The 26470-nt window shown below is 45.0% G+C and overlaps 1 protein-coding gene across 1 annotated transcript; it reads right to left on the bottom strand.

Annotated features, from left to right (window-relative positions):
- Nucleotides 1–6643: 6643 nt before the first annotated feature.
- On the bottom strand, nucleotides 6644–24545 carry MRPS6 (mitochondrial ribosomal protein S6). The gene is made up of 4 exons (XM_008701853.2): nucleotides 24529–24545; nucleotides 20765–20904; nucleotides 14736–14867; nucleotides 6644–7246 (listed from the first exon to the last, which is right to left on the bottom strand). Exons 2-4 carry the CDS (start codon nucleotides 20860–20862, stop codon nucleotides 7057–7059), a joined length of 420 nt encoding a protein of 139 aa, XP_008700075.2. The 5' UTR covers nucleotides 20863–20904; nucleotides 24529–24545; the 3' UTR covers nucleotides 6644–7056.
- Between the last annotated feature and the right edge of the window lie 1925 nt (nucleotides 24546–26470).

A 26470-nucleotide genomic window follows, 5' to 3' on the forward strand; every position in this document is an offset into this window, starting at 1 on the left:
TCAGTCCGTTAAGCATCTGCCTTCAGCTCGGGGCATTATCTCGGGGTCCTGAGATCCAGCCCCGCGTTGGGCTCCCTCCTCAGTGGGAAGTCTGCTTCTCCCACGCCCCCTGCCTGCTGCTCCCCCTGCTCCTGTGCTCTCTCTCTCTCAAATAAATAAAATCTTAAAAAAAAAAAAAAAAAGCGGTATCTAGTCCTCCACAAAGTGGTACTTACATTTTGGGTTTCATTTGGACAACGAATGTTATATTCAAGTCATTGAGCTCAATACGAGCCTTATGGAAACAATGGTCTCCCACTTACTCAGAATGGAGAGGTTGAGAACATTTTACATATTCCTTACTCCTGGCACTGTCCAACGAACAATGCATCCTTGTCTTTTCCACGCACAATGGAATCATCTCAGGCAAATCTTCTCTCCCACTTCCTTTCCCAGAGGAGGCACAGCTTAGCCTGTGCTGGGAGAAAAGGGTGCAGACAAGACACACAGACGCTAACGCTGCAGCACCAGACGCCAAAGGTCCCCAGCACTGTGGAGACTCGGTCTGGTTTCAGGCAGCTTTGGCTAACTGCCCTGCTGGGCCTGGGGGATCTGGGAAGGTGCAGGGTTATTTAGGTACTGCTGCAGTCACTATTTAGGGGCTGACTTTGGAGACTGTGGTGCGCCCCTCCAAAAACAGGACGTTGCCACCACCCAGGAACTTCTTGGCCACCACACCTGTATCTCCCTCCTGTGGAACAATAGGGTGCCTTGAGCCTGTTTCGTTTTAAGTCCATGTGCCTTTAAGCTGTGTTCTCAGAGTAAAAAGTATGTTGGCAATTCGAGCCCAGCAAAAGCTTGTGCTGGCCTCTGAGGCTCCCTTTGCTGTTTTCTTGTGATCGGGTACGGCACCTGCTCTGTTTAGAGTAATAGCCCCATGGAAGCCACTGGCAGGCCATGGAAACAACAGCTAGGCTTATCAGAAGATGAACAGAAGTGTGCGAAGAATAAGCCCCTGGGAAAGTACTTTAACCCTTCCCCATCTCCCGGCCAGGTTTCCAAATCACTGATGGAATAATCCTTCAGCAAACCAGACAGTGGGACCTGATCCAGGGCCTCGTAGACTTGGAAGGCTCATTAAGACCAACTGGTTCACTGGCCCACATTTTCCATTCGAAGACTGAAGTCTGAGGCAGAGGGAAGAAAGGAAAGCACGCAGGATCCTGCGGCTGGAGGGTGGCAATGCAGGGCCACGGAGTAGGTCTCTGACCCAAAGTTCTGTGCTTGTCACAGTACATTTTTTTCTAGGTGACCAAGGATCCCACAAATTGCTCTGGAAACTTCCCACCACCGACATGATCCTGGCCTGTTCCCAGGTACGGAAGACACGGCAGGTATTAGCAGGTGGCATTCCAGGTCAATCTCAGGGGCAATCATCCCTCTCTCCCTGAGCCCTCCCAACGAAAAGTGGCAACAGCCTAGGCCACACAAGGGGAGCAGGATTTCTACTTTCAAGATGCTCCCACACGCAGCATTTCAGAGCACACTCAGTTCAGCTGGGGGTCCCTGGGCAAGCACATTGTCCGGGCAGTCCACTGTCCACCGGCTGTTGGGCATCTGACAACCTCGCCTCAACCCCTCTTGTACTTCTCCAGGGTGAATTTCTATAACCATTTCTTTCTGACAAATATGCGGGCATGGTAGAGGGTTGGTCAGTTAGAATGCAGGTTTTACAGCAAGCTAAAGTGCACAGTACTCATTCTTGGCCCTTCAAAATGATCCTTTCAGTTCAAGAGGCCCTTAGCCACGAAATGTCTCCTCACCAGCACACAGTGACTTGGACCCTCCCCAAATTCCCACTCTCTACATGCCAAGCCCGTGCCCACCACCAGATCATACCTGCCTGGCCCCCCGGTGCTCCACAAACACAGCCTACAGTTTTGCCACCTCCCATTGCCTACCACCCATGCTCCACACTCGTTCCCATGCCTGTTTAAACACTCTCTCTGCTGGAAAACTCCCCCCACCCAGTTCCAAGTGCTAATGAATCCAGTTCTGTTTCCACAGCACTTAGTTTGAATCCTATTATTTTTATCATAGCCTGTTTTCAGATAGCAGAGTATTTCCACCTCCCCTATCTATGAGAGCCCTAAGGTCAGGGTCATTGCCCATTCATCTTTGTATCCTGCCCAGGGCATCACCTGCCATGTGTGTGCTCTGTAAACGCATACCCCTGGAGTATGGAGAAAAAAAAGCTCTGCGGGAAATTACAGGGCAGAGGAAAAACCGTGCAGAAAGGAGGCCTGGTCTCCAGGGTACATGAACGCTTTTATTCTGTCATTCTCATGACTTCTCTTTGAAGACCTGAGATTAAAAAGACTCCCAAGAAGTCCCAGATCCACGCTCTCCCCTCTCCCAATGATAAAGCCTGGGTCCTTGGTCCAGGTGTGGGGTAGGAAGGGCCCAGGGCGGGATGTCGCTTGGAAGCAGCCCCTGGGAGAATGGCCTACTCTGCACGGATGGTAGGTGCCCACCCGAGGAAGGGTGCTGTGAGCCAAAAGTGGGCTTTCAAATCGCCAATCCAACTCCTCCCATTGCAGCCTTGGACAAGTCACTTATTTTCGCTAAGCCTTGGGTGCCCCATGTGCAGAATGGGTATAATCCTCACGGAGTTGTAAGGAAAGTACAGGAATACCATTCATAGCGAGCTCTTGCTGGAAGTATCCCTCTGTCATACTGTAAGGTGCCCCCCAGCTGTGACTCTTTCGGACTCGACTAGAAGTAGGGAAGCCCAGCTCATGCTTTCAATCCTCCTAATCCTTCAATCAAATATTTCACCTCAATCAACACAAATGTGGTCTTTCAGCAAAAACCTAAGAGGCTCACCTGAGCCTCACGGTCCTTCCTTATTGACATCCCACGGTACAGGACTTAGTCATCTCCGATTCGGACACCTGCTGACTGCTTCCATGACTTGTCAACGTTCCCAGGAAGTGGCTTCCAAGACACACCTGAGACTGGCTTCTTGGGTCCACAACCTCCATCTCGCTCTCCCCCTCCCTCCTGAGCCCACCCCACGTGAGAAACAAAGTACTTCCGGAAGCTCGTTCCTGTCCAAAGTGAGCCACAAGTAGTCAAGGTAACAAATCTGAGGAAGATGTGTCTTTTCAAGGAAGGGAGCCCAAAGGGAACGCTCTGGAATCCTTGCTTCACCTTGTGCTGCTGCGGCTCGGTGTGCTTGGGCAGACTCCCACCCTCCAACTTTATCCCTGGCAGGTCGTCTCCCCGTTCCGACTGGATTCTTTGCCAGGGCCCTCCTGTCTCCTCCACTCCCTGCTCTCCAGCTCAGGGTCTCAGGGCAGCTGCGAGTGCAGGGCGGGCTCATCCTCCAGGCTTCAGCTCCCCCGCACTTCCTCTGCAGGACTCCCCTCCCTGGGCACCACACAGCTTTCCTGCCTTCTGCCCTACTAGAGGGGAGACGGGCTGCCTTTCCGGCCCCCCGCTTCCAGAACCTTGCTCCGAGACGCCCAATGCAGGAGCAGACCCCCTAAACAGTGCCTCAGGCCACCACCAGCCAGGGCAGGAGGAGCCACCCTCCTGGAAATGACCTCCACACATGCCCTGCTCCAACACCAGGTATTTTGCAAGGGGGGCCGGGGCCCCTCAGTGGCTGAGGGTCCAGCTATGAATCAGCAGCTCAGAGGGAAGAGACCGTGGCTTCATTTTGGAGCTCCCGAGGAGGGCAAGTGGCATGCTGCATGGCTGCCCTACTTAGCCAGCCTCCTTCCTAGCACTCTCTAAACTGTGCCACAGGATTCTACACACTAGCATGACCTTGAACGCTCAAGAACGTCCCAGGGACTAGCAAGTGCAGGAAAAGAACGTGCCAGCACCAAGCTCAGGCCATGAGGACAACTGCTACCAGCTGAGCGGTAAGAATTCACCCCAGACCTCCAGGGTCCTCATATAACCTGAGAGGACAAGGACAAGCTCACGGTTACTGAAGGGAAAAGGCCACGTGGCATCAGGGTCCCCCGTTCAAGATCCCAGCTGTCATTTGGTGGTTGTGGGGTCAAGGTCAAATCACTCTGTTTCCTCATCCAAACACCAGGGATGACACATGCTTCCTCACAAGGCTGCTGACAGCAACAAGGTTCCCGAGGCACCGTGTGTGGCGCCGGACACGGTACGCAGACTGCACACACCCAACCTTGAGAAGGGAAACCGTACCTCAGGGAGCGCCTGAGCGCAAGTGCACGCGAACCGTCGGGAGAAGTGTGTGCTCTCGCAGGCCCTGGCCACAGGCCCGTGCTTTCAGGAAATTCCTAATGAAGCAGGAAGTAGCATATTTTCCCAGATAACCTCCACTTTATCCCTTTTATTTCCAGCCTACAGTTTTTAATGACCCTCTTTACTGAACGACTGCTCTTCAAAGAGACTTCATTTTATAGTCTTTTGCCTCCGGAGGAAGTTGAAGCTCGGTGCTATCTGGGCTCTTAAGAAAAAGAATGAAATTCTGCCATCTGCGACAACATGGATGGACCTAGAGGGTACTGGGCTAAGTGCAGTAATGCGAAGACAATTACTATGCAATTTCACGTCTATGTGGAATCTAAAAAACAAAACAGAAACAGACTCATAAACACAGAGACCAAACTGGTGGTTGTCAGAGAGGAGGAGGATGGGCGTAGGACGGGCAGTTGAAAGGGACTGAGAAGTACAGCCTTCCAGTTACGCAGTAAGTCCATCACCGGATGTAATGTACAGCAGAGGGAACGGTCACTGTAATCACCGGGGATGGCGACAGTGGCTAACTAGACCTATCCAAGTGATCATTTTGTACATTCGTACCGTATAAAAGCATCAAAACACTACGCTGTATACCGGAAACTAACATAACATTACAGGCCGGGTATACGTCGATTACAAACAAACAAAAAGAATTCAGCAAAGTGACAAACCTGATCGCCCAAGGCAGAGATGGGCACCGTGACAGAGGGAGGAACCCTGGGTTAGTTAGGAGCCAGGCTCCTTCTGGTTCTTGGGGCACCTGTCTTGCACATCTGTGTCTCAGTCTCATCACGATTTAAAAGCGGCAGAGGCCAAATCTCTGGGCCCCTTGCTGCTTTACCAGGATCTGATTATAGACGTTAACACAACCAGAGGTCCACTTAGTAGTTGGTACCTGCCCCCAACAATGTGTGCACAGCAGCTCCGTCTCTGGGCTGTTGACAGCCCGCTTCGGGAAGGTGTAAAGGCTGTTTGGTCGATTTCTTCTGATTCACCAGCTCTGAGGAGACGGAAGAGATGCCAGTTGACTGTTCCAAGAAAAAGCGTCCTCCTGATGCACCGCAGAAGCCATTGGCTGCCAGAGACGCTGGGTCCTCAGCCTGGGGCAGAGCCCACATATGGACTTTTTTTAAGGGAGAATTTCTTAAAAAAAAAAAAAAAAAAAAAAAGGCCGGTAGCACTTACTGATTCTAAGACTGCAGTGTAAATCAAGGTTCACACAACAGATTATCTGGAACTGAGCAGGAATGAAATTTCCGTCAGTTTCTAGATAGTTCTCAGGCAGGCCGGGGAATAAGAGTTTGAGGCAAACTGGAGCACACTGGCTGCGCTCTCTCCTATTAACTCCAGAGCTCTTCACGCTCGCCTCAGGGCCATGCAGTCAGCTGAAGAGTCAGGGTGCCGGAGGACGCGGGCTTCCCTTCCCTGAAGCTTTGGGGAGCAGAGCAGACCGTGTCTCGGGCTAGCTATGATACCGAGCTTACCACAGAAAACACAGAACACCCAGGTACATCTGAATTTCAAATAAACACCACATCATTTTTTTCCTCTGAGTATGTTCCACGCAATCTCTGGAGCATACTTATGGGAAAAAAATGCTTCATTGTTTATCTGAAATTCCAATTTCACCGGGCACCCTGCATTTCTATTTGCTAAATATGGTAACCTTAATTACACCCACTTCAAGCAAAGACTAGTTGGTTCTTAGTCTCAAAAGTATACCAACATCCCAAAACCAACCTCTCCCCTGCCAAAACAAAAAAACCCTCAAAACAAAACTTGTCTTTTTATGTCCAGGACATGTTTTTTTAAAAAGGAGGTCCCTAAGTATTTAATAAAAAACAGAAAACAGGAGACATCCTTTCTTGTAAGCCTCCCTACTGAAGGGCTCAGCCTGCCACGGGCCACGGGCTCTGGTGCCCATTGACTCTCAGGGCAACCCCAAGTCACAAGCAACTGGCTTCCAACTCATCGGGGTAGGGGACAAAGGCAGGAAGAGCAGAGTTCAAAGGTCTCAGAGAGGCCCATGGGGCAGAGGGACAGGAGAGGAGGCAGGTGCTGAGGGCAGAATGAGAGGAAGCAGCGCCGGAGCTCAAGCCACAGAACATATGTGTCCCTCTACACAGAACAACACCCACCCCGTGACAAGTGAACTGAGAGAGAAAAGAAAAAGTTACTGCTTTTACAGAATGCCCAGTAGCTGAGGGACAGACACATCCCTGCCCCACCGTCACCCCTGACTTCTCCCCCGTCTCTGCACTTGGGCTGGGACCTCACGGCCGGGGTTCTGGGCAGACGCGAGCTGCAGGGCCCCGGGCAGTTCACGGCGCTGCGGCAGGTGAAGAGACAAAACACCTCCCCAAGGTTTTTTTTAGAAATTATGTTTATTATTCTGGTCAAAAGTTACTCATATAATGCAGTGGTCTTAAAATTTTATTTTGCATGGTAATACAGTCTGAATGACTAGCTTGCAATCCAAAGCAGTTTTTAGAAGCTTTGCTCTTCAAAATGGTGCTAGTGGTGTTGTAGGGCAAAGTCCTCATCAATAAAGAAATGACATTAATGAGAGGAAATCAAGAATGATGTGCTGGCACCTCAGATTACAAAGTGGCTCTAAGCAAGCCATTCCCCAACTTCCCACAGCAAGGGGGTTCGTGAGCTAAAAATACCTTAGAAACATCAAATGGCACCTATAACACTCATGTAAGGGTCAAGTTTGTACATTTGTAATCCATGGTACTCAAAAGTGAGAGAATTAAATACAAAGCTAAAATCTGGTAAATCTTCTCACTTCCTCTTCTTCGTGGAATATAGTTTTTCTTCGAGTGGGACGGGGACAATCCCTTCACACTTTTTCACTTCCTGGGTTAGAGGGTGTTTTACAACATTCGGTCTAATCACATCAGTGTCTCGAGACAAATGTTCCATTATGCTCTCAACAGCTGTGGCTGGTGCATAAAAATCCACCAAGAAATACCTGCAATAAAATAAAAATTTGTGAATTCCTGCATCCTGAAATACAACACTTCCCCTATTCTGGTCAACGTTTTCACTTTACTCCTCTCCAGATAAGATCAGCTACAGAACACACACACACACCTTTGTCAAAATAGAAACTACCAGCTGTCCAGCTAAACAGAAGTGTTTGCCCAACCTCCCTCTTCCCTATGGCCGGTCCCCTTCCACTCTTGTGAAAATCTAATCCAAACAAATTTTGTGGTAGCAAAAAGCATTGTGACACTACGTACAGTGCAAAGTATAGAAAGTACAGTAAGATTATGGGTCTAAGGAACAAGAGTGTTCTATTCAACAAGGCTGAATTTCTCAAACCATCTTTGAGAAAACATCTATTAGGTAAGTCTCCTGATTTTCTAAAGGATTTTACAAGTAACTTAATGCACCCGAGAGGCAAAGTACATACCAACGGCCACACTTCACAAACAAGGGAAAAGATTCTGAAAGGCCTGGGACTCATCTAAGACTATCCTGCAAGTTAGAGCGGTGACAACAGAAAGAAAATCACAGGACTCTTAGGTAAAGGAAAGAACTGAACATTCCTCCACTCACAGCAGACTAATCCAGAAGGGCATCTCATCCAGCCCACTGTTCTTACCACAACAACAACTGCATCAGTCAGCTGGATGACACTGCAAAGGAAGAAGCATTGCTCCCCCCTGCCCGCGCCCTCCTCTCAATTCTGGAAGTGTAAGCCTCCCTTGTACTGTTTGGGTGGAACCACAGTGCTGTGAAAGGACGGTTTTCAGTGCAAGAGTTCAGAATTCTGCAATGCTCCAGCTGGCTAAGATGACCTCTGACATCGCTTACTTTGTTCTAGCCACACTCTCCTCCCCAAGCATATTCCCATCCTAGGTCTTTGCACTCACTGTTCCTTCTGCCGGAAATGTGCCTCGCCCGAGTTCCACCGAGCTCACCCCTCACTTCCATCATGTCTGTGTCCAAACGTCACTTTGTCAGAGCGGTCCTCTTTGATCACATCTCCTAAAGCAACATCCTCCTTGCTGGCCCACCCAGCCTCATTACTCCATCTGCCTTACTCAGTGCTTTGCTGCTTCCCAAAGTGCTTATCACCACGGATATAGTACATATTTGTTGTCTATCTCATTCTACCAAAAACATAACTCCTGTAAAAAGGACTTTGTTGCTCTATCCCCAGCACCCTGAACAGAGGCTAACATACACCAGGTCCGCAGTAAATATCTGACGACAGTGTTAGCATGAAACATGGAATTCTCACAGAAAGCAGAAGAGACCAAACTGAAAATGGACAAATTCAACAAGGGAGTTATGAGAAAAGGGATGACGTTTTGTGTAATTCTGTACAAAGAGAGTTCAAAACATATAAAACAACTTCTGAGGTGAACATTCACCCTTAGCTGAGCCTCACGGGAAAGTTATTCAAGTAAACAATTATTAAAAGTGAAAAACAGAAAAACATACACCATGCAAAAACACTAATCAAAAGAAAGCTCAAGCGGCTATAGTAATATCAAAGTAGATTGCAGATCAAAGAAAATTACCAAGGATAAAAAAAGATAATATATAATGATCAGTTTACCAAGAAGACACGACAATCCTCAATGTGTATGTACCTGACAACAGAACTTCATCATACAGGAAATAAAAACTGAAAAGAGAAATAAATCCACAATTATGGCTGGAGACTTTTAATATTCCCTCAGTAATTAATAAAACTTGTATACAGAAAAATCAGCAAGGATATAGAAAAAGTAAGCACCACCATCAACCAACTGGATCTGACATTTATAGAACCCTCCCAACAAAAAGAGCAGGATACACATTGTTCACAGTTGCAAACAGAACATTTACCAAAGTCAACCATATTCTGGGCCTTAAAATGAGTCTCAATTAATCTAAAGGGATTAGAATCTCACAGAAGACACTTGGGGAAATCCCCAAATACTTGGAAACTACACAAACATCTGAATAGCCTATGGGTCAAAGAGAAAATCAAAAGGGAATGTGAATTGAATGAAAATGAAAACAACAAATCAAAGTTTGGGGAATGCCACCAAAGCAGGAAATTTATAGCACTACACCCATGTAAGAAAAGAGGAAAAGCCTCAAAGCTCCTACCTTAAGAACCTAGAAAAAAGAAGAACAAATTATAAACACAAAAGTAAGACCAAGGGGGGGGGGGAGAAAAGGAAAGAATAAAGATCAGAGCAGAAATCTCTGAAGCAGAAAACGGAAAACAACAGAGACCATCAATGAAACCAAATACTAGTTCACTGAGACCAGTAAAATTGATCCAGCTCTGGTCAGACTGATCAGTAGAAAAGGGTACTATTCAGGAACGACAGAGATGAAATGGCTACAAATTTTACAGATAATAAAAGGATGGAAAAAGACTACTATAAACAAATTTTGCAATAAATTTGACAACTTAAATGAAATTCCTTGAAAAATGCAAACTACCAGAACTCCTCCAAAAAATAGATAACCTGAATAGCCCTATATCTATTAAAGAAATCAAATGTGTAGTTAAAAACCTTTCCACAAAGAAAACCAAAGGCCCAAACGGCTTCACCAGTGAATTCTACCGAATGTTTGAGGAAAAACACACCAATTTTGACACAAACTGGTCCAGAAAATAGGATAACACTTCCCAATTTGTTCTATGAGGCCAGCATTACCTCGATGCCAAAATCAGACAAAGACATTACAAGAAAAGAAAAAACTGATCAATATCTCTCACAAACATAAATGAAAAAAAGTTCTAAAAATTTTAGCTAATTGACTACTAAAATATATGCAAAGAATAATACAGCATGGTCAAGTAGAGCTTATCACAGAAAACAAGACTAGTTTAACATTTGAAAACCATCAATGTAAATCACCATATTAACAAACTAAAAAGGAAAAACCATAATATGGGTATTGAGGAGGGTACATGTTATGATGAGAACTGGGTGTTATACACAAGTAATGAATCGCTGAACACTACATCAAAAACCAATGATGTACCACATGCTGGCTAACTTGAACCTGAACATAATAAAAAAAGAAAAACCATAAGATCATTCCAACAGAAGCAAAAAAAAATAGCATTTAACAAAATTCCATATCCAATTCCTGATACACTCTTAGCAAAGTAGAGCTACAAGGGTACTTCTTCAATCTTACAAAGGCTATCTTTGCAAAACCTGTAACTAACATCATACCAACTGGTCAGTCTTAATGCTTTTCCCTGAGACTGAGAATAAACAAGGGTGTCTGTTCTCACCATTTCTATTCAACATTTTACTGGAGGTTCTTGCCAGTGCAATAAGGCAAGAAGAAAAGAAAAGGCATCCAGATTGATAAGGAAGCAGTAAAACTGTCTCTATTTACAGACGAAATGATTGTGTATATAGAAGAATCTAAGAAATCTACAAAAAAGATACTAGAACATCTGAGTTTAGCAACGTTGCAATCTACAAAAATCAACTATCTCTATATACTAGCAACAAATAATCACACCTTGAAATTAAATATGAAATACTTAAGGATAAATCTGACAAAAGGTGTGCAAGACCTGTACACTAAAAACCATAAAACATTACTAAAAGAAATTAAAGAAAACCGACATAAATAGAGATATATTTTATTCACGGGTAGAAAGATTCAAATTTATTTAGATGTCAATTCTCCAAAATTCATCTACAAATTCCTAAGGATCCCAATCAAAATCCTAAAAGATATTTTTGTTAGAAATTGATGAACTGATTCTGAGCTACACAGGGAAATTCAAAGGACCTACACAGCCAAAACAACTTTGATATCAAGAATAAAGTTGAAGGATTACTATCTGATTTCAAGACTCATTATAAAGCTATGATAATCAAGGTAGTATGGTATTTGTATAAAGATATACAAATAGATCAAGAGAACAGAGTCACAAGACACAGGAGGGAAATTGTGGGATGACCAATTTGTTTATTATCTTGATTGTAGTGATTTCACAGATATATATGCATGTGCCAAATCCTATTAAAGTGTATGCTTCATGTGCAGTTTATTGTATTGTTAATTATATCTCTATAAAGCTGTCGATTTAATAATGGTGCATGAACAGGAAGCAGGACTTGGTGAATGACTTGATATGGGTGATAGCGATGAGGGAGCAATTACAGATAATGAAGACTCCCAGAGTTTCTCAAGAAATGAAATAAAAATGGTGAAAACTGCTGCGCCCGGGGGGCTCAGTCAGTTAAGTATCCAACTCTTGATTTCGGCCCAGGTCATGATCTCAAGGTTGTGGGACAGAGCTCCGTGTCAGGCTTCGCACTCAGCAGGGACGTCACTTGAGGAGTCTCTCTCTCCCTCTCCTTCTGCCCCTTTCCTACTCTCACTTTCTCTCTAAAATAAATTAATTAATCTTCTTAAAAAAATGGTTTAGGGGCGCCTGGGTGTCTCAGTTGGCCAAGCATCTGCCTTCGGCTCAGGTCATGATCCCAGAGTCCTGGGATCGACCCCATGTTGGGCTCCTTGCTCAGCAGGGAGTGTGCTTCTCCCTCTCTCTGCCCCTCCTCCTGCTCCTTCTCTCTCTCTTGCTCACTCTCTCTCAAATAAATAAAATCTTTTTTAAAAAATGGTGTAAACTCCTCCATCATCAGGCAAACCTCTTGAGGAAGTAACTTGTGCATTTGCTCACTGATGAGATTACCATTTGGGCTTACTCTGAAAATTACACACCAAATGGCCAAATTTTCCAAGGCATGATTCCACTTGTTTATTTCTACTCCACATAAAAGGGACAGGTTTGCAATCACCCAACTTAAGAACTGCTCATTTGTTCAACATTTAATTATTGATTACTTACCTTGAGTAAGACTCTACGATAGAGCCTAAAAAGTTAGTGTGATCAATCTTAAATTACCTTCTCTTTGCCAATCCCCAGCCCTTTATCTAACTCCCCCAGCCCGCAATAACTATGGCCGCCTGGTGGCCAGGTCAGGGAACGCTCTCATTCAGCATAGCCCTGGCAAGTCTTTCTTCCCATTTCATTCATTTGTTCTTTCATTGTTCTTTCCTTCTGTATTCGTCAAAGTGTACTTCCAAAGTATGACCTCCATCCTCTGTTTACCAACATTCCCACCATACTTAGTTCTATAGCTGCTTCCTCTTCCCTTGCCCTTAGTCTAGTTTCCCTAAAATAGCCTTCCTCTTTTATTACACTTAAAGCCCTGTGCTGATAGCCTGAGGCAGTGTGCTGACGAAATGCCATGTATTACACATAGGATAATACGCAGGAAAGTACTTAGCAGAGGCCTGACATGCTCTGGGCACTCAATAACCCAGGCGATCACCACTGCCAGTCCTGGAAGTATTCCAAGTACCCCCCTCCCTCCAGAAAGTCCACATGGGTCTCCTGCTCTCCAGTTAAGCCTGCCCTAGCAGTCAAGTATTCAAGCTATTCAATGCCCTATCTGGGGCTCAGCAACAATTGTTTTCTCCCATTTTCCATTCAACTGTACCAGAGGCATTTTTGTGGGCTAGCCTCGGTGTCTAAACATGTTTTTAAGAGAAAGTGGGTATGCAGTTGCCAACGGCCAACCTAACTGCCCACAAATCAACTCTCATGCAGTCTTCCTGAACAACACTGTCCACATACTAGTACTCACCAAATCATCCTAAGAAAGACACCCAAAGTTTTTGGATACCATTTGTGATAAGGGTAAAAAGAACACCCAAGGATGGAAGCTAGATGCCTGATACTATCAGAAACCTCTTATTTCAGGAATTAAAAGGAAAGTGTCTTATACAGATAGAACTTCCTAATTTTCCAAGTGCTTTTACATCTTTTAAACAGCTTCTGAGGAAGAAGATGAACAGGAAGTGGACACTCCACTCCATGTGGCGATTCAGAAAGTGAAGAAGAGGAAATGGTGCTGCGTGTTGTTCTGGTCCAGGAGCCCTCTCCTAGCAACACTACTGCTCACGTAGCTTTTAAAGCGGTCCTCCTACACATTGCCTCGAGTTCTGTAATGATTAAGTCATTAGCTCAAAGTCACTCAGGTACTAAGTGGCCATGGCCAGGATTCTAACATAGCAGGTCTTTTGACTCCAGGAGAGAAGCAGCCACACATTGTAGCTTTGGGACCAATGGGTGACAGAAATCACAGAATGTAAGTGGTGGAGAGGACAAAGAAGACAGTGCAGTCCAACCCCTTCGTGTTGCTTATGAGGGAACTGGGGAATTGATCTGCTCCAGGTCACAGTTGGTAAAACGCAGGTTCCAGACTTCAGACCTCACTCACAGTTCCCCACTCTGTCAACCACATCTCTTGGTACCTGCAGCTAGCATTCTAGAGCTTTCTCAAGGATAAGAAGTCCTACCTAGAAAAAGGCCTGGATGTCCTAAGATTAGGCTGTGACTTCATTTCTGGAAGATCCCTGTTACTATTAGAACACTTCCAGCCTTTACCTTTTATCCAATGTGCCTTCCCTCCACCAGTCATGACACTCCCTCTAGCAACCAAACCTAAACAAAAGCATGGCCAGAATGCAAATAGGTTTGTGCCCACAACTACAGCTGTGACAGTCATTTCATGCTTATCACCCTGCTGATCTGTGCCTAGGGCTCGTGTGGGCATCAACTGCTTCTACTCCCATGTTCCTTATTATACTGTGGAAATTTCCACAAAAATGAAACACCACCAAAATAAAGAAGAGGGCAGGTAGCTTCAGAGATGGGCAGATCTTACTGTATTCACCACTCCTGGTAGAAAGCTGAAACTCTTACCCTCCCGCTTTCCTCCCAGGGCATTAAGTGGTCTCTCCCCACCATGAGGGAACCAAGCAGAAATTGAGGGCAAACTCAATCTCCATCTGCCTTAGTGGCCCAAGCACATAGGTCAACAGTCCATTATGGCTTTCCCATACAGAAAAGACCATGACCAATTCCTGGGTGTTGCCAGTATATATGTTGTTGTTGTTGTTGTTATTGTTTTCCCAGCAAAGTGGGCCAACTTAACTGGTCAGTGAACATCTATTATGGACAGACGTCAAAGAGAAGCTAAAAAGGAGGTACGTATGGCCTCGACCTCCCAGAACATTTAGTCCAGCTGGAGAGAGTGGTCACAGGGCTACTGTGCTGGCAGAAACCCAGGCTCCCACTATTTATACACATCCCCCAGTCCTGCAGGAGACTGTGGAAATGACAGTAATGGACATCCGACTCCTGGCTGTTGGGCTTTTCTAACAGAAGGATGACCCGAGGCATGACGGTGACATGAGAGCACACAGAGCACAGCACTGCCTTTCCATTTTTGCACACGAAAAAAGTGAGGCCTACAAACAGCCTACCTACAGTAGTAGGTGGGGCAGCTCCTGATGCCTGCAAGGATCCCTTTCCTGGGACCACACAGGTCCACAAGAGATCTATGAAAATGGGAGTTAGGTTGAAAAAATGACCTTCAACTCCCCTGATACCCACTCCTTACATCCGGAAGGCTGCCACAGAGAAGCCATTCCGAAATCCAGATGAGCTGCTGTTCAAGGAAGGGAGGCAAAAGAGGAATGTCTCAGTATCTCCAGAGGAATCCAAGAGCCTTCCACCCACCGTCAGTCTGGCCCTAGGAGGGGAGGATTGAGAGGATTCAATAACCACAATTAAATATCAATCTTTACTTCTACCCTAACCAAGCTAGGCAGAACCAAAAACAAGACTGAAGTCACAACCCATGTGGACTCTTTCTTACCTCCATCTTCACAATTTAAGCTCGAATAGTTCGGAATTGTGACTACAATTGCAAGTGCCTCAACATACCTCAAAGCTGGCTTTCCAAAAAGGAAAAAAAAAAAAAAAGTTCTCCAAAGAGTTTTTCCTTCTCTAATCAACCATTAAATCAGTAAATGGACAAATCATTTTGGAAAACCCAGTGTAGTCATCGAAAGTCGAATCAGATAATCCATCCCCAGCCCCTCAACCCTGTGCTGCTCAGTGGCACCGTGAAGTGCTTCCTCATGTCAGGTAGCCAGCGCTGACGTCAGCATCACCCCTGCCTGAAACACAAAGCCCAGCAGTGTTTACATTTAAAGGTGTGGTTTCCCATGTGTGGTTCTAATTACAGAATCACTTCATCTACAAGGTAGAAGGCAGCTTCACCCAAGCCTCTCTCTCTTCTACAGAATAGCACCGACCACTTATGCAGCATAACCCGGTCGAAGTGGAAGGACAGAGATGGCGGACAGCAGGCAAGGAGAGAGGGACGAACAGAGGTTCAATCCACTAATGCACCTCTCACTGCGGAGTCCAGTGTCCAAAAGGTGGAGGGAACGATTTCATAGGCAGAACCTGCCCATGTGGTGTTCAAGGTCATAACTGACCCTTCTTTGTACTTCTTAAGACACTCAACACTCCCAATCTCTCCACTACCATGACTGAAACCCCAGGGATCTGAGAAGACCCAGAGAATGCCTTCCCCAGGACAGACAGCCCAATCCTGGAAAACCCTGCCACCAGGAGCGCTTTATCCACAGCACTGGCTTCCCCAGGGAGCCAGCAGCTCTCACTAGCTTTTGGCTCCTCCTCTCTGGGGTCCTACCCCTAGTCTCACTCAGTCACCTTCTGCCTAAGCTGTCGCCACCCCCCACCCCCGCCTGCCCCCAGGTTGTTGAGGGAAGATATGTGTCTTCTTGCGGTGCTCCTACACGTAACGGTCATCATTTGTTTTTTTATTTCACTTTTGTCTTAATCCTGTTATTTACAAGTTTATCGTAAAAGCGCTTGCCTGAATTTGAGTTATATTCTTTGTTTCTGTTTCTCTCAGACACAGGCGCACACTCACAGCCTCCCCTTCCCCCTAGCAGACAAGTGGAAATTTCCACTGAAGCGCTCAGTGGCTCACGGTGGGTGGGGGGTGGAGGAGGGGGATGGCAGGGATTTGAAACCATGAAGCATCTCCGAGCCCTTCAGAGGGTAGGAAACATCCATCTGAATGCCAGTTTCTCGACTGTATCGGTTAAACCTTGCTGGATTCAGGCTTCGCTGAGACAGTGAATTCTTCACCTTAAAACCAAGGAACCCTCTGCATGGAAAAGCCCTATTTCTTTTTATATCTGTTGGGTCTCATACATTTTTAAAACCACTACACCGAGTGCAGGATCCTTACAAATCTCGAGACGCTGCCACTAGAAAAGAAACCTCTAGGCCACTGCAGCTCTGTCCTGAAACCCAGTTGTGGAGCCCCTTCACACAAGAACGGTCAGGATGCTGGCCTGGACTTGATGCTGGCAGGAAAGCACGAGAACATGGAAATGTTAGCTAACAGGAAAACTACAGAGAAGAATCAATCTCCTCTAGAGAGGGTGCCAGCTCTCTTGGAGTAAGCTGCAGACACATTTGGGGAGCGAGTCAGTAAAATTCCACTGATTCACCACAGAGCCAGTTATTTTTGTCATCCTGCTTACCCGTAAATAGAAGGGCATCTTATTTGTAGGCCAGCAGATCTTATAAGCACCTATTCACATTTTAATACAGATGAGAATGGAGAAAGGGGCAAAAACAGGCAAGAAAATCCTCCTTCGCCACGTAAGTGAGTTCCTTTCCACATCCCTTCTGGAGTAAGTCCTATCTCCGTGCAGTAAAATCAGACCTGGTAAAAAATGGGCAAAGCCCACCAGGGGCATCCTTCTCCAAACAAGCACAAGCCCAACACCGAAATATGCACCACAGTCTGTTCTACAGTTCTCTGGCCTCCACCAGAAAGCCCGCTCAGTCTCAGTCCGGCCCCATCTAGTGGAAAGGGAGCCTTACACTAGTACGTGCAGCCCTGGCGTCTGACATTGGAGTGTTTCTGGCAGCGGGCGCCTGCCACCACGACTCAGAAAATGTCTGTCCCTTTTTCGCAACCCTACCACTGTTCCCCTCTGTAAATGTCACATCACCGTCACCTTTTAGACTCTGAGGAATACAGTAAGAATCTTCTACACCAACCTTTCCTTTCTCAGAGTTGATGAAGGTATTAAGGTGAGCATCTGAAGGTACAAAGCAGAGAAAATCTATGGGCCCCCAGGAGACCAAAGCAAATCCAGAGCTGAGAAGGAATCTCAGAACTTGTAAGGCCTACCCCCCACCTTCCTCCCCAGCTGTGAGTCAGGCTCCAATCATTTCCAGACACTGCCTGCAGACAACAGGTGGTGAGTAAGGCCAGAGCCTCCATCTAGAAATCTGGTCCAGAAAACCCAAATTTCCCAACCACCCTAGTGTGGCCCAAAGAGCAATGGGGGCATCTGGTTAATTCCTTCCTGGTCTAATTCACATCACCTGGGAGACAATTTAACTAACATTTGGAATATAACAAGTGTACTTGATTTTTTGGCATATACTGGTCACAGACTTGATATAGTAATAATACCAGTACTACCTCCTCCCCTGGGGAGACTCCCCGGACAACCCTGAGGCAGCAGTATCTCTCCTACCGATGCACTTTTCTACCCTCACATCTTTCTTTTGGGCCTACTTGGCATGTGTGGAGCAGCGGGAGGGATTTGGCGGAAGGAGGCAAGGATGGAGAATGCTAGAGGAAATCACCCAAAAGATGGGAAGCAACTGTAGCAGAGACTGGTTGTCAGCCAGGCCAGGTGAACCCTGCTGTGCTAGGCCCCCGCCCTTGTATCTCTGGCTGGTGCCTAGGTTAGCAATGTGCAGGTAAGTCCCTGACTCGACTGAAAACTCCTTTTGACCAGGAACCACAACAATGACAAGAACCATCCCGAGACCTAGGAATACCACCAGGATATATACATTTCCTCCCATAAAATTTAAGAGCAACAAACACATAATACCAACAGTTACACAATGTGATGTGTACTCTTGGAGGGCATCTAGGCTCACTCGTTAGCCCCCTAAAAAATACCAACCTCAGGATTCAAACCAGCGCCTCACCGAAATTACAGACACATGCCAGGCATGCCTCCAAGGATGTCCCAAGAGTTAAAAACTTTTGAATGCTAAGTTCGTAACAAACAAGTCCACTGTTTCTTTATCACTTCAAAAAATTGAGCCTCTCCAGCACCCAGCACATAATCCCGGCACGTTTGTAACACCCTATGTGGCTAAGTGCAGCGCACACACAGACCTTATCAAGTGAACAAAAAAAGCCTGGTACAAACATCACTGCGGGTAGTGACCTGAGGGGAGGACTGGCTAAAGTCAAGAGAATATCAGACTACCCTTACGCTCGACACTACAGACACCTGAAACACCACTCAATTTTAAATCTTTATACCGGTAACTCCAAAATACATTGCCCCTCATCTCCTCTTTTACCAAAAGTTACTGTGAAGAATATTAACGAGGGTTACAAAAATAAAAGGTAACAAATAAAGTTGATAAATGAAGGCAACTTACTGAAGGGCTTCTCACCATTATTACACTCACGTATGCTGCGCATCTCTAGAAGGGATCAGACTGTGCAAAGAATCCCACACGTAACAGCTTGTGCGTTCTCTCTCTCTCTCTCACACACACACCATTTTTTGGTGGAGCTTATCTATATAACTAGTATTTCAAAGACCACACTTTGGAAAACATTACCTTAAACAAATACATACCAGACATTGATTAATCCCAGAAAAACACGTTTATACCATGAAACTCCCCAACTGGGAAGGAGGTTCTGTGTCTGTATACGACACACATATATGTTACACTTTATGAATGTTGCTCCTCCTTTGCTGAGGAGTCTGAAAGTAGAAGAACCAGAGATAAAATCTTCAAATGTAAATGAATGAAGTGACAGAAAAGAATCCTTGGTGGGGCACACGCACCGTGTCGGGAACCCGGAAAGTAGGGCTAAGTGTTGTCAACAGTTCGGGCTTAGTTCCAGGGCAGTTCGTCCAGGATCTGAATTTACTCCATGCACAAAAGAAAAACAGCACCACCCAACCCCAGCACTGCACACAAAGGCCTGACAACCAATAAGTTAATACAGCGGCTCTCAAAGTGTGGTCCTCAGGAGGCAGCATCAGCACAACCAAAGCACTGGCGAGAAGTGCAAATTCTAGAATGCTGGTCACATTGACCCTCAACAAATTCTCCTTGGAAAGAGGGCAGAAGAAAGCACCCCCAGTGCACAACCCTGAAAGCACATGGATGAAGGAACAGGCTTCTCTCCCTGTTCAGTGCCTTCTAACCAAGAACCTGGCTAATAATCCTTAGCTAAATTTTATATGCTCCTTTCTAAACAAAAAGGCAAAAGGATTCATAGCCTTGCTGTTAAAATGAAACCCCTTTGTGGTTAAGTTTAAAAAAAATGTTACACACCATCTCCATCCCTCTCCGCTATGACTGTGGAAGAGGAATCGCCACTGTGCATTTCACGTTGCCTAGCAACGCCGCAGGCACTCTCTTCAGAGGTGTTCTCAAGAAGCTCAACACCAGCACAAAACAAGGTGAAGCAATCAAAAGACGAAATCTGCAGTATGTGCCCCACCTCGGCAGAGCTTTAAATGCAGTAAGAAAGTCTCAGTGTGAGGCGTGACTGCACACAGGCCTCTCCCGCAGACAGCACTTGCACGAGACCCCCAGCTCTGCGTGGATAAGCGCGGCACCATCCACACTCCGCGCTGTCCACACAGCACTTCGAGAGATGATGTCATTTGATCCCCACGACAACGTGGATGGGAGAACGACCCCTGAGTTCAGTATCCAAGGAAGCAGGAATCAGAGAAGCTAAAGACTTGGTGAGGGCCACACAGCTGGCAAGTACCAGAGGGGAAGGAATGGAGTCTTCAACTCCTGGACTTTCCCACTACTAAAAACTGATTTCCATCTTCTCTATCACCACTTCTATGAAACTCAACAAATTCAGAAGATTTCTCCTCCAAACCAGAAATAATGAGTGTAAAACTAACATCATCAGGGGTCAGAGAAGCTTCAGATCAACTCAACAAGCAAACCGGTAACAAAGAATTTCTACAAGGATAGCTATTACTACAGAGTCAAATCTTCGACATGTTTGCGGAAGGTGCTATATACTTTTGTGAGAAAAAATTTCGTTAACAGAATTGTGATTATTGTTTGGAGTACATAAAACCATTTCTCTATTGTGGGTCAGATGCTGTTATGCGCATTACCCAGAGTACCTTTTGCTTGTTACCTGCAACCCACATTATTTACAAAGGATGCACCGAGCATGTGGACCACACATTGCTCACTGAGGCATTTTAAGGCAAAGCTGAAGAAATGTCAAGGGAAAACAGTGTTTAGGTCGACAAGAGAAGTTTCCCGCAATCAAAGGCTTATACACCTGTTGCTCCTCATAGGACTTGTTTTTGTACTGACTGTGGTTTACTATGGGCCAGCTTTACTGGAGCCCATGGAAATCCCAACACCGTGAGCATATACCCGCACACCACCTGGCGCAACGGAGATCTACTGAGAAATCACAATCATTTCTAAGATGAACTAAACAGCATTCTTTACCGCCTATCAAGGACATTTGTCGAGACTCATGAAGAAACTTACCCTCCTCTACTGTGCTGCCGACTGTGGGCGGAAATCTTATAAGGCAGTGTCCGGTCACCCAGATTTTCCAAGTTCCTCACTATTGCCCCTCTGTCCATCAGGGCTTCTATCGTACGTTTCAAAGCAGCAGCAGTCTCTGGCTGTTTTTTTGTTTTCATTTTTAAAGAGAAAAAAAAAAACATATCAGAATCAATATAAGAACTAGAACAATTAAGTCTGGCCAGTTCCAATCACAACAGCTCTACTGGCAGGGAAAAAAGCAACAGAAACTGTCCAGCTAACTTAAAATTTAAAGAGAGAGACATTTGGCGTAAGGATATGAGATAGCTCACAGATACGAAGGAAAATCTGAAGAACCAGGCCTTGGAGAGTTCAGGAACCAGAGCAGCTGCAGGGGTCTGGGAAGCAGGAACTAAGAAATGGCTTCTTCAGAGCACCTTGGCCAGGATGAATCCGCGCCAATCATTGTCAGTCCTCATATCCCATGACTCAAAATCCAAATTCCAGGGGAAGAGCATCCCATCCTCTTGGCAGGACACTTTGATTGACCATCCCACCAGAACCACAGCCAGTGGGAAAGGGGGTTGTCCCCAAAGAAAAATACGGAGAATTATAACCAAAAGGGGAAAAGGACGAGTAAGACCCAATCTCTGCTCTCTTGGAGCTTACAATCTAATAAAGGGATTAACACAAAAAGCCACCTCAGAAGAACCAGAGGGCAGAACACAGGAAGTGACACAGAGACCGGAGAGCTTGTGAAAGAAGGCACATTCAATTGGGAAAATGAATGCATTAAAGAAAAGTTTGAGAGGAGCCCTGAAAAGTGACAATGGGAGACGCAAAAAAACAATGTAACGGGCTCTGAGTAAAGGAGCAAAGGCAAGAACATATGAGTGCACTGAGGAAATAACTCGCAGGAGCTCCACTGGGTGACAGTCAGGACACAGGAGGGCTGAGAGGTAAAAGGCTGCGTGCGAGCACATATATACTAAATACCTGATAAAAAAAACAAAATTTGAACAGTACAAAATCCCACCACCCAGAGATCAAAGACTTTAAACACTTCAGTGAACTTCTTTGCAGATCTTTCTCTTTACATATGTATACACAAAACAACTTTGGAAGCAAAGATCCTTTACAGGGTAAACCTGCGAAGATGCAGCTAAGGTAACGTGGAGAACAAGAATGAGGCAGAGACGCAGCAAAGGAGAGGCCCCAAGACAGGGAGGCTGGGAAAATGGTACTGTTACCAACAGCTAGAGGGAAATCTGCAGAAGCTGGTTGGGGACAATAAAAAGATGATTTTGACATGCTGAGTTTGAGCTGCCCATAGCTCCTCAAGGTTGACGTCTCAAGATGTAAACCTTAAGCTCAAAACAACAGGGCGGGTTAGAATTACCCATTTAAGAATCATCTGCACAGAAGGGCTGTCTGAAGCCCCAGGAATAGGGAAGATCGTGGAGGGAGTGTGCAGGGGGAGAAGAGAGCAAGAGAACCTTGGGGGAACACAACCATGTGGGGGCTGACAAGGGAACTTGAAGTCAGAGAAGCAAACAGAAAAGGTAGTCAAACAGTACAAGGAAAATCGGGCCCACCTTGTCATGGAAACTCGGGGAAGACGCAGACTCCAGAACAATAGGGTAGAGGACGAAAAGGAAGCAAATGCCACAGTATGGTGGCGGCCTGGTCACACAGCAGGATGGGGCTAGAAGCTAGATGTCAGCTTTCCGTGGCAGAGGTGTGACAGCAATGAAGGGAAAGAAAAAGAACAGGGGCCCGGGGGACAAAGTTTGAGCAGAATGTCTTAGGAGGGGGCGCCTGGGTGGCACAGCAGTTGAGCGTCTGCCTTCGGCTCAGGGCGTGATCCCGGCGTTCTGGGATCGAGCCCCACATCGGGCTCCTCCACTATGAGCCTGCTTCTTCCTCTCCCACTCCCCCTGCTTGTGTTCCCTCTCTCGCTGGCTGTCTCTATCTCTGTCGAATAAATAAATAAAATCTTAAAAAAAAAAAAGAAAGAATGTCTTAGGAGGCAGAGAACGTGAGCAAGTTAGTAGTTAAAGGGGAATGAACCAGTCAAGAGGATAAAATGTAAAATGTTTTAAATAACAACAATGGCAATCTGATTTATTGTGTAACTGCTGTGAGCCCAGCACTGGTCTAGTGTTTTATTGTTACATATTTAATCTTCACGGGGGGGGGGGGGCGGTGTGGAAAGAGCAAAGACGGCTTACCAATTTGGAAACTGGGCCCCTGAGAGATGCCATGACTCTGAGAGGCCATGGCAGCTAGTAAGTGGAAGAGCCTGGTGCAAGGGAAGGAACACCAGCGAAAAAAATCAGGGGATGGGCAGAGGATGCCAGAGGACACCTCGGCAAGGAAAAGGGACACTTCTCATCAGACATAATTGAAGGGATGCAGGCAAAGAGATCACGAAGTGCAGGAGTGAACTTAAGGCTTCCTTCCAGTGACTCATTTAAGATCAAGTGAAAAGAATATTGGAGAATCATTTTAAGGGTGCATTTCAGTAACCAAAGAAAATCCACCATTTCTATAAATTTTCTTCCTGATGAATTCTGTTAAAATGCTGTGAATGCACAAAGTATTAGTTTAAGGTTGAGAAATAAAATTTTTACTTTCATCTCACACTGTAGCCCACTAGGGATTTTTTAGATTCCTACTAAAAATTATACTCATGTATTTAAACAGCTTTATGATAAAACAGACATTTCCCACCTACAATAAGAACAGGGGCCCAAATCACTTCACATTAACACTAACCAGGTAAAAAGTCTAAGGCAATTTCTTCTTACCATTGTATACAAACATATTTTCATATAGTTCTAATCAACATGGAGACTAAATTCTTCTCACATTTCACTAGTGCACAGACATTTCCATATTTCTGCAGAAGCCTCACTGGTAACAGCAGGGTAATATTTCATTTCATTAACAATGCCATTCCTTGACCTGGTGCTGCCCCAATTAACTTACGATAAGGCGACAAATAGTCTTTAAAAATAAAGATGTGGGTAAGGTTTTTTTAAAAAACCCAAACTTGGATTACAGTCTTCTGATTAGCTACCCAAATCATAAATTTTAATTTCAGTTTTGCCTGATTAAAAAGGTATATATCTCAATAACTCCTGTCTTGTTTAAATTCCAATTCAAGTGTTTACAGTATGAAACATGCAGCAACCCCCTCTGAAGAGCTTCTGAGATAAAAAATTTTCTTCTGTCCAAAAAAAGGGTAAAGCTACCTAACAAGAATGTAACTCTAGGTAAATATAAAAATACATTTTATTCAACTTTAGTATGTCAAGGTCAAATTGTAGACTGCTACAATGGCCACATTCATTTCACAGAACCTGAAAGTTTTAAAAGAAAGACGGAGGAGCAAAAATATTTCTTCTCAGGGTATCTGGGTGGCTCAGTCGGTTAAGTGTCTGCCTTCGACTCGGGTCATAATCTCAGGGTCCTGGAATCGAGTCCATGTCAGGCTCCCTGCCCAGTGGGGAGTCTGCTAGTCTGCTTCTTCCTCTCTCCCTCTGCCCCTGACCTTGCTTGTATGTGCGTGCCTAAGTTATTTACTGTCTGGCCAACCTCTGCTCTACATTGCAATGGATTGAGGGATGCTGACAAGGCCTCAATCCACTAACCCAAAATGTACCACAAATAAAAACCATGAGCCTGGGCCACTGAGGTATGCAGACAGAGAACGCCCCCTGGGATGGGTCATCAGGTAGACACACATGGCACCAACCTACCTGAACAACATCAGCCTGGCCGTGCACATCACCACAGGATTCACAGAAGTGACTACAGATTCACAGTCCAACCACCAAGCTCCTCATCTCCTAACCAACCCAGGGTGCCAACTTCAACTTTCCTCATCTGGTGAAACCTATAGCTCTATGAAAACAAAATTCTTTGGCTTCAAAACAAAACAAAACAAAAAGTTCTCCTCAATCCAACCCAGCACAATGTTCAATTTGTAAGAACATACAGCCTACAGGAAATAAATGATCTTGCTGCCATAATTCCCATTCACAAGGTCTCTGAGCCATTTAATTCCAACTATTCTAAGAAAGGTTGTGTGTGCTTCTCATAGGCTTCTCCCATCCCATCTAAAAGCAGCTCCTTAAGACTTTCCTCCAATCCACCATATGGCAATGAAACACAATTTTGGGAAGGCACAGACTGAGGGGCTAAAAACGTTCACTTCAAAAAAACTATGGAAAAGAAACAATGAATGAATGTGAATGGGAACTAGGAAAACTGGATTCCAGTCCCAGCTCATTCACAAATGAGTTACAATCCTGGATGGATTGTTAAAATTTATTCATTTTTAAACCTGTGCCTCAGTTTTCTCACGTGTGAAATCAGCGGTTCCCAACAAATTTTCTGACTCTACAAGATTCGCACAAACATTTATACTGTAATTCTCAAAATATCCTAGGGACATACAAAGTTTGAAAGTTGTCTCCCTCTCTTTCCTTCTGTGCTCCTCATCCTGATATCCTTATCACCAAAAGTGCCCCGCACACCCCAGGTACTCCGTCATCCCATTTCTGTACAGTACTTGTGGCAATCTGTAAATATTCTTTCATCACTAGAATGTAAGTTGCAAGAGAACAAGGACTTTTGTCCATCATGGACTCAACTGTACTCCCAAAGTCTAAAACACTCCACATATCAGGCAGCGGGCACTAGAACTAGTGGTTAAATAAGTAAATTAATATATCAATTCCACCTCTCTTGCTTGCTTCCTCCCTTTTTTCTCTTGAGGCACCCTAAGTTTCCTCCAATCTCTACTACAATTTGAAGCCACTTTTCATATACAACATAGCTTACTGTCACTTAGTAGCAGCAACACTGAAGCAAGCAAAATGACAATACTAGTTTTTTTATATTTATTTTATGTAGTGCCAAAATGCTGTTAATACTAATACTATAGTTTAAAAGAATCCAGAATTCATTTAATAGAAGTGAAACTAAATATTCATGTATTTCAGATAGCAAGCCCAAGTATATATGCAAATATAAATATTAAATTTAGACTGTTCTAATTATTTGCTGATAAGATAAAGTACTATCCAAAAAATTTACACTAAGCAATACTTAAAAAAATTCACACTGGACAAAATTACCAATTTTGGTCGTATTATTAATTACTAAAACTATTGGTATTCAGGCTGCAAAAGAAGACTCCGAGAAAATCCAAAACTTCATATATTTGCAGGGCTACTCTGGAAAAAAATAGGTCATATTTTGATCAGACCCTGAGGTTCAGACAGGAATCAAAGGGTACAAATTATAGAGAAACAGAGCTTCAATATGTAAACCACACACTCCTGAAAATTCCAGCTATATTAACGAGATGGGCTGCGACATGAAGCAGCGAGCCTCCCTCCCATCACTAGAAGTGCAAAGATACAGGATGACCACCGAATCAGTCTTTCCATCAGGTGGGAAACTGGACTGGCTAACTTCTAAAGCCCTTGCCAAGACTAAATTCCAATAATATTCTGGCACCACCCATCATTCTGAAGGACGTTTTGAAGTGAAATTGGGTTTTTAAAAAAAACTACAATTGCACAGTGGCGAGGAACACACTGATGTCAAGTAAGGTTTGGTTGTACTGCCTGGATTTATATTAAGGCCCCAGCTATTCTACCCACTACTGCTTTTGTAATGATTTCCTGAGAG

This window comes from Ursus maritimus, unplaced genomic scaffold (genome assembly GCF_017311325.1).
Source record: "Ursus maritimus isolate PB19 unplaced genomic scaffold, ASM1731132v1 scaffold_4, whole genome shotgun sequence".
Classification (NCBI taxonomy): domain Eukaryota; kingdom Metazoa; phylum Chordata; class Mammalia; order Carnivora; family Ursidae; genus Ursus; species Ursus maritimus.